The 11,836-nt window shown below is 42.0% G+C and overlaps 1 protein-coding gene across 1 annotated transcript; it reads right to left on the bottom strand.

Annotated features, from left to right (window-relative positions):
- LOC117774295 (transmembrane protein 47-like) lies at positions 1-9,530 on the bottom strand. The gene is made up of 3 exons (XM_034606607.1): positions 9,153-9,530; positions 5,050-5,190; positions 1-1,292 (listed from the first exon to the last, which is right to left on the bottom strand). The coding sequence occupies exons 1-3, from the start codon at positions 9,367-9,369 to the stop codon at positions 1,111-1,113; spliced, it is 540 nt and encodes a 179-aa protein (XP_034462498.1). The 5' UTR covers positions 9,370-9,530; the 3' UTR covers positions 1-1,110.
- Between the last annotated feature and the right edge of the window lie 2,306 nt (positions 9,531-11,836).

The following is an 11,836-nucleotide window of genomic DNA, read 5'->3' as shown; positions in this document are numbered from 1 at the left end:
GATTGTAATGTTTAATAAACACAACCATAAATCCTTCAAGCACAATTATCCTTGACAAGTAAATAATATGACAATTCAGTAAAAAATATCTCAGTAATTACATGACATGAGTACACCAACTCTCAGACGGTTTTAAATTTAATTGCAAAATATGCCTCTTGGTGAGAGTAATACATGTTATTATGTTGCTGATTATTTTTTTAACGATGCATCATATTTTCACACAGCACACAGCCTGGTGCAACCTCCTCTGAGGAATGAAATAGTTTGGCAGCTTTTTTTCTCTTATTAGGCATCGCTCTAAAAAGTCTGTCAAAGGTGAAATTGTCAGAATGCCACATGATCGCAGCAAGAATTATTATTTTAACAATAATCAACACTCCTAACAATCCCGAAAACTACAGCTGTTTATTCTTCTTCATGTAGAAACACTCTGTACACATTTACATGTTTTACTTTCAAACAAACACTTGATCGCTCCAGGTGACTAATCTACACTTCTAATATCCGAAGGCTTTCGCTTCGCTAGATATGTTTGAGCCATAGAACACGTGAAGGGCTTTCAATATTTATAAAGTGGGATATGAGGCCATCAATACATGAACAACAAGCTTGTCCTCGTAAAATGCTACAAAAAAGAATTGTAAAAAAGGCATTGTGGAGATGCGTCAGTCCCTTTAAATGTCCAGCCACTGCACAATCACATGTCAGGGAGAATCTACTGTCCTGTTCCTCTGACAATAGGAGGGATCCGGGCCAACGTACTGTGGAAACGTCCAGTAGCATCGGAGGCTCGCGGCCTGTCCAGAAAGCTCTCTGTGCTTTTGCACCTCACTGTTGACAGCGGCAGGGCTGAGGGACCCGCTGGCTGCATGTGGAGAGGGATGAGGGGGGGTGGGTGTGAAGGCCCTATACAAACAGCCCCTGGCCTAAATTAGGCCTTCACAACCTGTCTAAAAATAACAGAGAGAGTGAGACGGCGAGAGAGAGAGAGAAACAGGGTCTGTGCTTGCAGGGTGAAGAAAAGTAGCACACAGCGTGTGTGTGTGTGTTTATGTGTGTGTATTTCCAGAAGCAGGGTGTGGGTGGGGGAGGTGGTTGATGAGGGACTTAGTACATTGCATCCTCGTATATGTCCGTCCGCAGGCAGAAGAGGATCCCTCCGCCCAGCATGAAGATGGTGGCCCCCCAGCCGAGCCCGTAGCCCCAGTTAAACTCATGGTACGTCTGGAGAACCGTTCCGTCGATGAACTTGATCGGGTAGAGGACGAGAGCGCAGGCCTGCAGAACCACTGGAACACCCCCCCCGAAAAAAGAGAGAGAGTCAAACATGAGATATCCTAAAAATCATACAGGCAGAGTTCTACACTTCCACTCTCACAGTTTGTATTCTTGCTTAAAGCATTAAGTCATTTAGGTGACTCTGTTTGATTCTCGTGTTAAAACACAAATGTGACAGATAAAAGCACGGCTGCAAACACCACAAACATGACTGTGGCTGGTTATGAAAAGAGGCTGAAGAATTGAAAGAGAGTAGGAAAATGTTTTTTAGTTTCTGCAGAGACCCGAGAGTTACTGATGTTAACCAGAGAATTGTTATATACAGTGATTAGATGAAAACAAGCCTGTCAGGATGTAACGCAACAGACCCCTTATGAAACCACGTTTTAATTCCATACATCCAAATTTTGATCCTGTTCTGCACCAAATCACACACACTCGTGACTACCAGTTGCCTAAATGTTACATATTTTAATCAAGATCCATGAATTATTCTCAGAGAAATCAACGAAAAAGTTAAATAAAACAAAAACGCCCTTTCTCACAACGTTAAAGAAAGTTCAAAAGAATTCCTGGAGCCGCCCCCAGACCAAGATCCACACCAAAATGTGTTCTTCCCGGACCCACACCACATCCTTCCACCAGGTTCCCTGCTAATCTGTCCAATCGTTTTGGCGTAATCTGTCTTAACCAACAAACAAACAGACAGGGGGTGACGTCCTTGTCGGAGGGAAGAAAGAAAACTGTGTTTTTAGAAGCATGTAAGTAAAAAATGATGTATGTGTCAAAACAGGTTTAAACAAGTCCAATACTCTTTTTCCATTATAAAACAATAGACTGAATGCATTTGGCTTATAATGTATAAGATCAGAATTTAATTTTGGTTGTCGATTTAAGCAAGACAAAGGAAGTGATTTGGAACAAAATGTATTTCTATTTCTTGCAGAGTGTGACACCTCCATCAAAAGACAAAAAACACTTTGAAAGACACGTTGATGTGACACATCTCCCTGTGGATTTCTCTTTCAGTTCAAAGTAAGAACTCTTCTGAAGTGGCCGGCTTTTTTTCCTCGACAGTGATTGACTTAAACAGCACAAGGCAAAGTCTGTGCAGGGGCTTTACTTAGTGAAATGTGGAATGAATACATGTCTTGTATTATTTGTTTATTATAGAGGAGAAGAACCAAAACAGCAATAAAAACCACAGTACAAACAAGGGAAGGTTCAACGACATAAAAAACAATGGGAGGTGAAATTAAATGTCTAGAGTGGGAAGATACAATCCAGCAACGTATTAATAAATGCTTTGTGTTAAAGGAAGGACTTAAGGAGAGATTTAAATGATGCCTGTCTGATTTCAATAGAGAGTTCCACAGTCTGGGGGCGCGGACAGCAAAGTCACCTTTAGTCATATAAGCTGGATCCTCAGCCATTTCTTACAGTCGCCCTTATTCTCTTCCACCTTGAGATCTCAAAAAGACAACCACTTTGGTTCCTCCATCTTTGTGAATCATGAACTATAACGTTGTTGTGAGCGTGCACGTGCACGTGTGCGATCAAAGAGGAACTGTGGTCTGTCCTCGCAGCAGTTTCCTCTCCGTGCGCTGCTCGGTGACTCTTGGGGAAAGGATTCTCTGTAACCGTGGCTCCACCTTTCCTTCCTACAGGACGGCACGGTGGGCGTGCTAGAGGTCTGATGGCAGTTCGAGAATGCAGCGGTGTTGATGGAGCCCATACTGAGCTCGCAGCCCGCTGAGGTCATATTTCTGGACAGAAAATAAATACCACAGCCATGCTGCTGCCAACGGGCATTTAACGACCATCCCCTCTGCTGCTGCTGCTGCTGCTGCTGAGGACTGTGTGTGTCTGTGTGGAGGCCTTATTCTCGTAAGACTCTTAAAGCAATTACACACAGGAAAGGATAACACTGCATTCCCACGCTTTTCAGTAAATGGCTAACAGTCATTCAGACGGGGTCATTAAAATGGCTGCACACACTGGTCCTTTGTCACTGATATTTCCAGGGACAGAACAAGACAAAAATCTCCTACATTGACCTTCCATCACTAACCCTAACATTTTTTTTATCTATCTGCCACTTCTGGGAAATAAACCCAATGTAAAATAATAGATTTATCAGCTTGTTGTCTTATTCTACATTTTACAGTAATATACTTGTTAATGACCTGTCCAGGGTGTACCCCCCCCCCGCCCCTCGCCCAGTGGCAACTGGAATTGACTCCAGCCCCCCCACCGCACGCGACCCTCAGGTAAGCAGTATAAATAATGGATTATGTGTTTCCAGAGAAATAGGACTTAAGAGACAGATGGTTTTGCCCTTTTTAGGAAATATTCTCAGTCACATTCTTGTGGAGGAGTTTGCGTAGATGGACAGACACAAACCACGCTTGTGTGCGACTGTTAAATGTGCGACAGAGCACAAAGACCGGAAACAGAGGGAAATACCACCGCCAAGGCCCAGCAGTCCCCTTAAATTCATTTAAGCTGCACCAAATTACACTCACTCATAGATATGAGTTCCCTTAATGCGCCTCATTTCTTTTTCATCCAGACCCATGTTTAATTCCCTGGGAAAACTAAAATATCCAAATATGGATATTCAGGTTTGTTTGGATGTGGAATTCGTACTAATGCTTTGATTGATTTATCTTTGGAAGGTTCACTTATAGATGTTTTTTTAAGAAGAAATTTGCAAACAAGAGTCCAACAGTCACCTTATGAAACCACGTTTAAATTCACCAGATCCAGATTTTTATTTGGATCTGCACCAAATTAAACACAAGGAAGCTTGTTCTTGGTGCAAGATTCCTTCCACCAAGTTTTGTGGAAATACAATCAGTTGTTTTTGTGTAATCTTGCTCACAAATAAAGAAACAGGGGTGGAAACATTACTTCCGTGGCGCAGGTAGCAGCTCTGGTCAAAGTTAAGTGGACAGCACCTCTAACACTAACATGAATAAACATGCTACAATAGATATAAGAGAGAAATTACCATCAAGAAACCCAAGAAGTGTATGGATTTCCCATCTATTCCTTTAACTTGAGTTTGCAGGCTTGATGAGAAACTGCAGGAGGTGGAACATTACTTGTGACACATAACAGGATGTCTGATTTATTATATAATCCAATTTTACTTTGGAAACTTTGGCAGGACTGGGCAGAGTTAAACGTAAGTGGTAAGTGGTTAGCGTTTCATCACCGTTCTTAAAATAGAGTAAAAGCACAGGCTGCGAGGCAGTTACTTCAACGCCTGTATAGTATATGAAGGAATGTGCTCTGCTAAAACTTTCATTATAATTGTGTGTTTCATATAGATCCTCCCTCTTCGGTGTCAAATTTTAGTTTCAACCGCGGGACATTCTCACAAAGCACACAGTGCAGTCCAGCAGTGAGCCAGTGCTGGCTGAGGAGTCTGTGGTTTTCTTTCGCTCAGTGACTTCACTGTGTTGGTAAGTCTGCAAATTCTGCGGCTACTTTTTCTTGGCACACGAGCCTGCAGCTCCTCACCACAGAAAAAATGAGCTCAACAAGCAAGCTTCTTTTCTTCTGCACCCTTTTATTTAAAGTGAGCACTAGAACGAAAAAAAGAAAAAGAAAAACACTGTGTATGGAAATTGTTGGGGTTGTGGTGAATGCATATGAGCTGCCTTTCTGTTTCCAAATGTTGTATAAATATTCATATGGGCTGATGTTTTGAGAAGCCGTGTGGTGGCAAGGTGATGGGGGAAGGTGGAGGAAAAGACGTACCGGCAGTGAAGAGGAGCACAGCCACGGTGCGGTAGTGCTGTCTCTGAGTCCCCCGGCAGAGGGATATGAGGGCCACCAAAAACGCCACCAGAGTCGCCACGGCGCCGGCCACCAGGAGCACCAGCGTGGCAATCTGCCAGTCTGCGGAAACGGGACACACGCAGGTTAGAGAGGGAGGAGAGCACGCACAAACACAAAGGCTCGATTGTTGAATTGCAGCGCTTTGCTGACAAGCATGAAACAAGAGCGGATCCCTCAGAGTGAAGTGAGTGAGGCAGAACAAACTCAGGCCTGCACGACAGAGCCATCAGGAACACACGTAACCTGACTGGTAACTCAGTCGTCACAGTAACTGGGTTAAATAAGTAGAATGTACCTGGATTGGACATTGAAAGTGACGTCTGTTGTACTTGCACCATCACACACAAGTTTTTTCCCTGTAAATGTATTCTTTGGTAGTTTTTCTCACTAGTCGAGGACAGAGGATGTAGGACCTTGTCATTTTTGGATGAACTATCCCTTTAAACCCACTGAGGCAAACTGTGATGTGTGAATATGGACTATACAAATAAATATGACTTGTTATTGCAGGTCATTGTTTAGAGGGTTGAGCTTTGTCTTTCAAAAGCTAAGATACAAACATTTCCTGATCTTAAAAGCTGCTTTCAGACATTTGCACTGGTGTCCACACATTTCTCCCAGAATTTTGTTCTAGAGGGGCTGAATAAAGTAAATGCCCCAAACATTTTCTGGAAATTTTCCCGACAGCCCCCTGGTAAAATGTCAGAGAGAGCCCATGTGAGAATACAGCAGGAACATGTCCAGAACATTCACAGCGAGCGAGTGGGCGTGTTGGTGACGTTTCTAATAAGCGGCGGACAGAAAACTGAAAGAACACAAATATCTCAGCATGAAAAAGAGGAGCCATATGCGTAGAAGACACCAACGAAGATGTAGACGAGACCATAAGAGTTTTTGGCGAAGGCAAATGCTGGTGTCGAAGGGCTGCAGACAAAAACATTGAGTTTTTCCGGTTGTTAGGAATGTGTCTGACCCTTAGAATCTCCCGCTGCGTTCACCATATGTGAAAAGCTAACTACTGAAAATGTCCAGCCCCACTTTTTTCACGTCTGAAAACATCTCAGAAGATATTCCAACCACAGCTGTACCCCAGGCTTAATATAACTCTCTTTATTTATGAACTTCAGTATTGATGATAGTTTACACTTCGCGCTAACCTTTTCCATGTCATGGTGGCTTTTCAACAGCACATTTAATCTGTTTATTGCAAACAAACTGCAGTAGCTCCTGCTGGAAAAGCAAACCTCATCGGTTCCGTGTGCGTCAGAGGATTCGTCCCTGGAAATACCTACACATCCCTTTAGAGCTTTTTTAATATTTTAAACTAAGCTTAACTCTTTATTCTGAAAAGCATTGACAGAGAGAGAGTCTGATACCAGATACAAATGCATTCAGGAGAAATGTTTAAGTCTTCCATCCCTGCCTGTGCCGCCGAGTATCCTCTCTTTGATGTCCCACTCGTCACCGTCAGGAGACAAAAAGCCCGACCTCAAAAGACGAGACTCAAAAGGAAAATTTGCATTTGATGAAGCTGAGTGAACCCTCTGTGCTGGGTGTGTCTCTGTCTCTCTGAGCGCTGATTGTCTTCAGTGTGGTAGAAATCAACGTTTTTGACATTGACACATGTGAACCTCGTTTCATTCATCCCTCAGGAAATACTTTTTTCCCCCCTGACATCTTTGCTCCATTATGTGGTTGTAGCCTCTATGCGGTGAACTCTACAAAAAGAAAAACAGTGTTCTCACGTCACATTTCTCCATCACTCGTCGCGGCTGTGAGTGTTAATACTGTTTTCATCTGCGTTACTTCAGACGCCTGAAGCTTATTCTGCCTGTCGTCGCGTCACATCGCCCTAAAGATTATCTGCAACTGAATAACGTTGGCGATACGTAATGAAAATATGTGCGTAAATGAATCTGCTTTGCCTTTTTGGTGAACTGCACCTTTAACCCTAACACACCCCCCCCCCCACACCGCTGCCTTAATGAGCTCTGCAGACACTCACAGCAACAAACCCGCCTCCTATTCACCCGTGACACATTCCACAATATCAGAGAGCACTCAGCCACACCAAGCTCCTGTTTCCCTCTTTGTAGCCGTGCCTGTTTGAGTCTGTGATGGTGGTAGATAAGCAGCAAAAGTCACTCACGCCTGTTCAAGGAACTATTGTATTATATTTAGCAACCAAACAGGAGAATATTCATATGTAATTCTATGAAGTTTAGTTTTAAGCTATCTATTCCCCTTTGTTACAGTCAGCTATTGTATGTATAATGGGGACGAGGCTCCAGCTAAGCCAACCTACAGCACTGTACCAGCCACCAGCCAAATGAGGGTAAATCTGGGACGTTTAATGCGGATTTCCTCCCCCCAGTGGGAGAAAGGAAGGAGGTCGAGGGCGTAAACACCCGTCATGTGGCTTCTCTGCTGGACAAAAGGCGGCCTGGTGGGTCCGGGCCTGGTGAGGTGGACGACGATGGGGGAAGATGCTCAATGTGTCTCTTCAAAGCCTGAACTGTTGCTGAGAGTGTGTTCACTCTTTGTGTGCCCAAGAGGATTACGTTTATGTTTCTACAACGTGTGAAGATATGGGGCTCGGGCGTAATGGCTACAAACTTTGATCAAGATAAATGTTTTCATATCAGTCGGCATTTATGTCACATTATTACTTCTTTTAAGTCTAAAGACGGATTTTTGCACCAAAGTGAAGGTTGTGGTTTTAATCTCTTGAAAAAACACAAATGTTTGAGGTTGATCAATTATGGGATATAGCCCCTAACTTTGCTTACACAATATGTAAGCATTATGTTGATATATGTACATTGAACTCTTGCTACATTTGTATATGCGATATTGTCTATCGTCCAGTCCTACGTGAATTTTTTTCATTTTGGTCAATTTCTTATCCTAAACATGAAAACTAACATTAAAGGTTCAATGTGAAGAATTTAGTGGCATCTAGTGGTGAAGGTGCGGGTTGCAGCTGAATACCCCTCCCCTTCCAAACCTGAAAGAGAACTGTGGTAACCTTCAGTTGTCATAAAAACTCAAAAGGTGTTTTGTTTGTCCAGTTTGGACGACTGTAAAAAACATGGCTGCCTCTGTAGAGAGGACCCGCTCCCAATGTAAATATAAAGTTTTTAAATATAAAAGGGCCTATTCTGGGGTAAAGAAAACAACAATTCGTACACGTTAGATGAAACACACTAGTGAAAACATCACCAGGGTTATCTTTTCTATTCAATAAGCCAATAGATCCCTTTTATCTAAATCTTACAAACTTTCTAAATCACAAAGACTAAACATTTACACCTCCAGCCCTTAGTTGACGGATTTATTTATCTCTGTGCGGATAACAACAGTGAGAGTTATTACTAAGTCAACATGGTTTCTATTCAAACTCGGTTGTTTCTCGTGCTTGCTCCTGAGCTATGGTTACACCACAGTGACTGGGCTCAGCATCACAGTGTTGGTCTTCAGTGACACCACGTCACTGCTGTGGTATGGAGAGAGGAAATTCATCAGCAGCACAAGAAACAATGGACAGAGACCAACAGGGACAACTAACTCAGACTGTGCCCATGGCGAGGAGGTGATGGCTGCTGTAGGTCGGTTCAACAAACACTCAACTCCTCTTTGTGTATTTCCAACAGTGTGCGTGTGTGTGTGTGTGTGTGTGTGTGTGTGTGTGTGTGTGTGTGTGTGTGTGTGTGTGTGTAGCCTCTTTGTGGCTGATGAGGAACTAAATCCACTGATAACATGCTGCTATAAAACCACTTCTTCAACAACACAAGGGATGATTACCACAGCATTACGCATGTGCCATAATGAGAGAAATCACTTCCAGCCTTTGGATTTTACTTTTTCCAAGACAAGCAGCTCATTTTTTTCAACATCACCCTCCACTGTGCTACAACAGTAGTAGTTTTTTTTAACTGTGTCCCAACCCCCCCAAAACAAAAAAAAGTTACAAACAACAACACATGGAATGAAAATAAACATGTTAAAGCACTGCTCCCTACCAGATGTGAGTGTGGAGAAGCAGCTCCACTGAGGCTCGTCTTCCGAGTGCCGTGCGTCGGACTGGGAGCAGGACTCCCATAGGGAAAGGGAGAAGTGGTCGGCGGTGACCCAGGCGGGACTGAGCAGAGCCACCAGGTCCAGGCACAGAGCCAGGAAGACGCACAGCAGCGCGATCAGCTTGAAGGGTCGGAACACGTACACCTCGTTCACAGACATCTTCGTCCTCAGCCTCCTCTTCCTCCTCTCACCCAGAGGTACCGCTCACTGCTGCGGGTCAGGCGCTGCTGGGAGATGAGCTCGGTCCTTGCGCGTCCTCTACCACCATAGCATGCACTGCTTTGTGTGCGTGTGTGCGCGTGTGTCCAGCTGGAAAAGTTTACTGGGAGACATCCGGTTACATCGGGTTTTCACAATAAATGTTGTTTTGCTTGGCCAGGCAAAGAATATATAGACTTTTATTCCAGGGCTGGATCATATAGACATAATTATATAGAGATGTAAATATTCAGTTCATATCGATAATTATCATGTTTAATGTCACATTATAATTTATTAAGTTTAAAGTCTGATTTTTTTTAAAAACTCTTCTTGACAATGACAAACACTTAATAAACAGCAATCTAATTGCATTATATCAGACTTTTGTTATGTTGCTATACTTTTACTTTACTTTTTATCATGTAGTGTAATATTCATTAATAATAAATCATGATAATATGTAAGCCTGTGAATTGGCTGCCATTTTTTATTGCAAAAATCCAAAAAGTAACAAAAGCATGGACAACAAAACAACGGGTAAAATGAACAAAGCACAAATTGGATATGAATAAAGATACATGGCAGAAAGTTTTAAACTGGTAGTCTTCCTTTAGTGGATGACAACAACCTTTGGAAAACTGGACACACACATGCAACAGTATATGGGAGCGGTCACGTCAGGTTTGGGGCTTTTATTTTGAAAGCCTAGTTAAGACCCCTCTACCTTTATGACAGTCCCTGCAATGTTTTTATAATAAGAAAGTAAATTCACTTAAAATATGTTGAAATAAGAGTTATGAATTCAACAGTGTTTCCCCCCACACATTAACATTTAAAACAAGGACATTGACAGTACACATAATATAGACTGAGACTGAGACTGAGGCAACAACAATATTACCACATCACACCAGACAGAGTATTCATTCAAAGTAGAACAGAATATAAAGTTTATATAAAGTGAGTATAAAAAGAGAAACACCAAACCAATAATAAAATTACATTAAATGTACTTTACTACTTGTCTAAAACCCAAAGTAACACACAAAGTTTCAAAATTTTTGGTAACTTGACACCATGTTATACCTTCATAAGAGGGGAAGTGATTCTGATACATGCAGCCAAAAACACTGAAGTATATGAGAAGATTAAAAAGTTGTGCGAAGATTAACTTCCACCTCTCAATTAAGACAATAATCCATTATGGGGTTAAAGGCACAGTCCAGATTTAGATTGTGACAGGAAGTGGTGTGAATTTCTCACTGGCCCTGGTACTGGTGCATGTACATTAACTCAGTCTTTACAGACTCTGAGGTTGGGGAGTAGTTAATTCTCTTTGTGAACTATCCCTTTAGTGTCATTCACTAAAAACCGAGGGTTGGATTATGTGTTGTAATGTGCTGATGATCCAGCAGATGGCAGACATGTGACATTATGGTTACTGGTGTCCATTTAAAACACTATTTTCAGTGGATATGAGGTGCAGCAGGATCAGACATGAAAAATCCAGTTGCTGGCTGAAAATTGTTGTGACACTTTAACAGTAAAACCGCTGATTAGCTTTTTGGTCTCGTCTGCTAATCCAGTTCTGGCTTCTTCACACAGCCTGGCATGTGTGTAGGCCGAGCTCACCGATATTTGTACCTCCTTTAGGAATCAACCCTTTAATCCGTGCTCACGCATACGTTGGGTTTAATATCTCCAATGAACAGCCACAGAAAAATGTAACACCTGATAAATCCACCGAATGAAATGACAAGTATGAAATTAGACTCGATTTGACGACAGTGTGGGTTGTCTTCATTCACGCCACCAAACTGTGGAATATTTCCATCGAACCAAATAATAACAGGAGCAAATATGAATAATCGGCTGGATGTGGGAACCACTAATGTTCGATCATTTTGCTTCTGAGGCCTAAATTTGTCATCACATGACCAACCAGGCAACACCTTAAAGTGTTTATGATTAAAAACAACAAGAAGCTACTTACAATACCTAACCTACCTGGTCTCTGAACTTATCAATCCTTTTTTATGTATTCTATTCTATTCTATATATCTATTTTATTTTAATTTACATTTAGTCAATTGCTTGCAAAGCACTTTGAACTGCAAACGATTTGTTTGAAAGGTGCTATGTGAATAACGATTTGATTTGATTGATTGATGTAGCTGGTACACTTACCTACTGTTTTCGATTCACTCCTTTATTGCATAAAACATTACTCGTTACTTTTGCACTAAATTGTTTCTCAAATATGCGAGAACTTCCAACAAACCATATGGAGAAACATTTGTAACACATGTATAAAAGCAGCCTTTTGTTAGCACGACTAAAGGCCAAACGTTGTCTTGTCAGACCTTCTTCTTCACACATTTTTGGTTGAATGATTTATTGACCAACTGTCATGCATCTGCCTGGT

This window comes from Hippoglossus hippoglossus, chromosome 14, assembly GCF_009819705.1.
Source record: "Hippoglossus hippoglossus isolate fHipHip1 chromosome 14, fHipHip1.pri, whole genome shotgun sequence".
Lineage (NCBI taxonomy): Eukaryota > Metazoa > Chordata > Actinopteri > Pleuronectiformes > Pleuronectidae > Hippoglossus > Hippoglossus hippoglossus.
The sequence above is the reverse complement of the archived record's forward strand: the minus strand, read 5'-3'. Positions and strand labels throughout refer to the sequence as shown.

Coding starts and splice junctions, on each gene's coding strand:
- LOC117774295 (XM_034606607.1), bottom strand. CDS start 9,369: ATGTCTGTGAACGAGGTGTACGTGTTCCGACCCTTCAAGCTGATCGCG. Junction 5,191..9,152: donor CTTCTCCACACTCACATCTG/GTAGGGAGCAGT, acceptor CCGTTTCCGCAG/ACTGGCAGATTGCCACGCTG. Junction 1,293..5,049: donor TGTGCTCCTCTTCACTGCCG/GTACGTCTTTTC, acceptor GGGGTGTTCCAG/TGGTTCTGCAGGCCTGCGCT.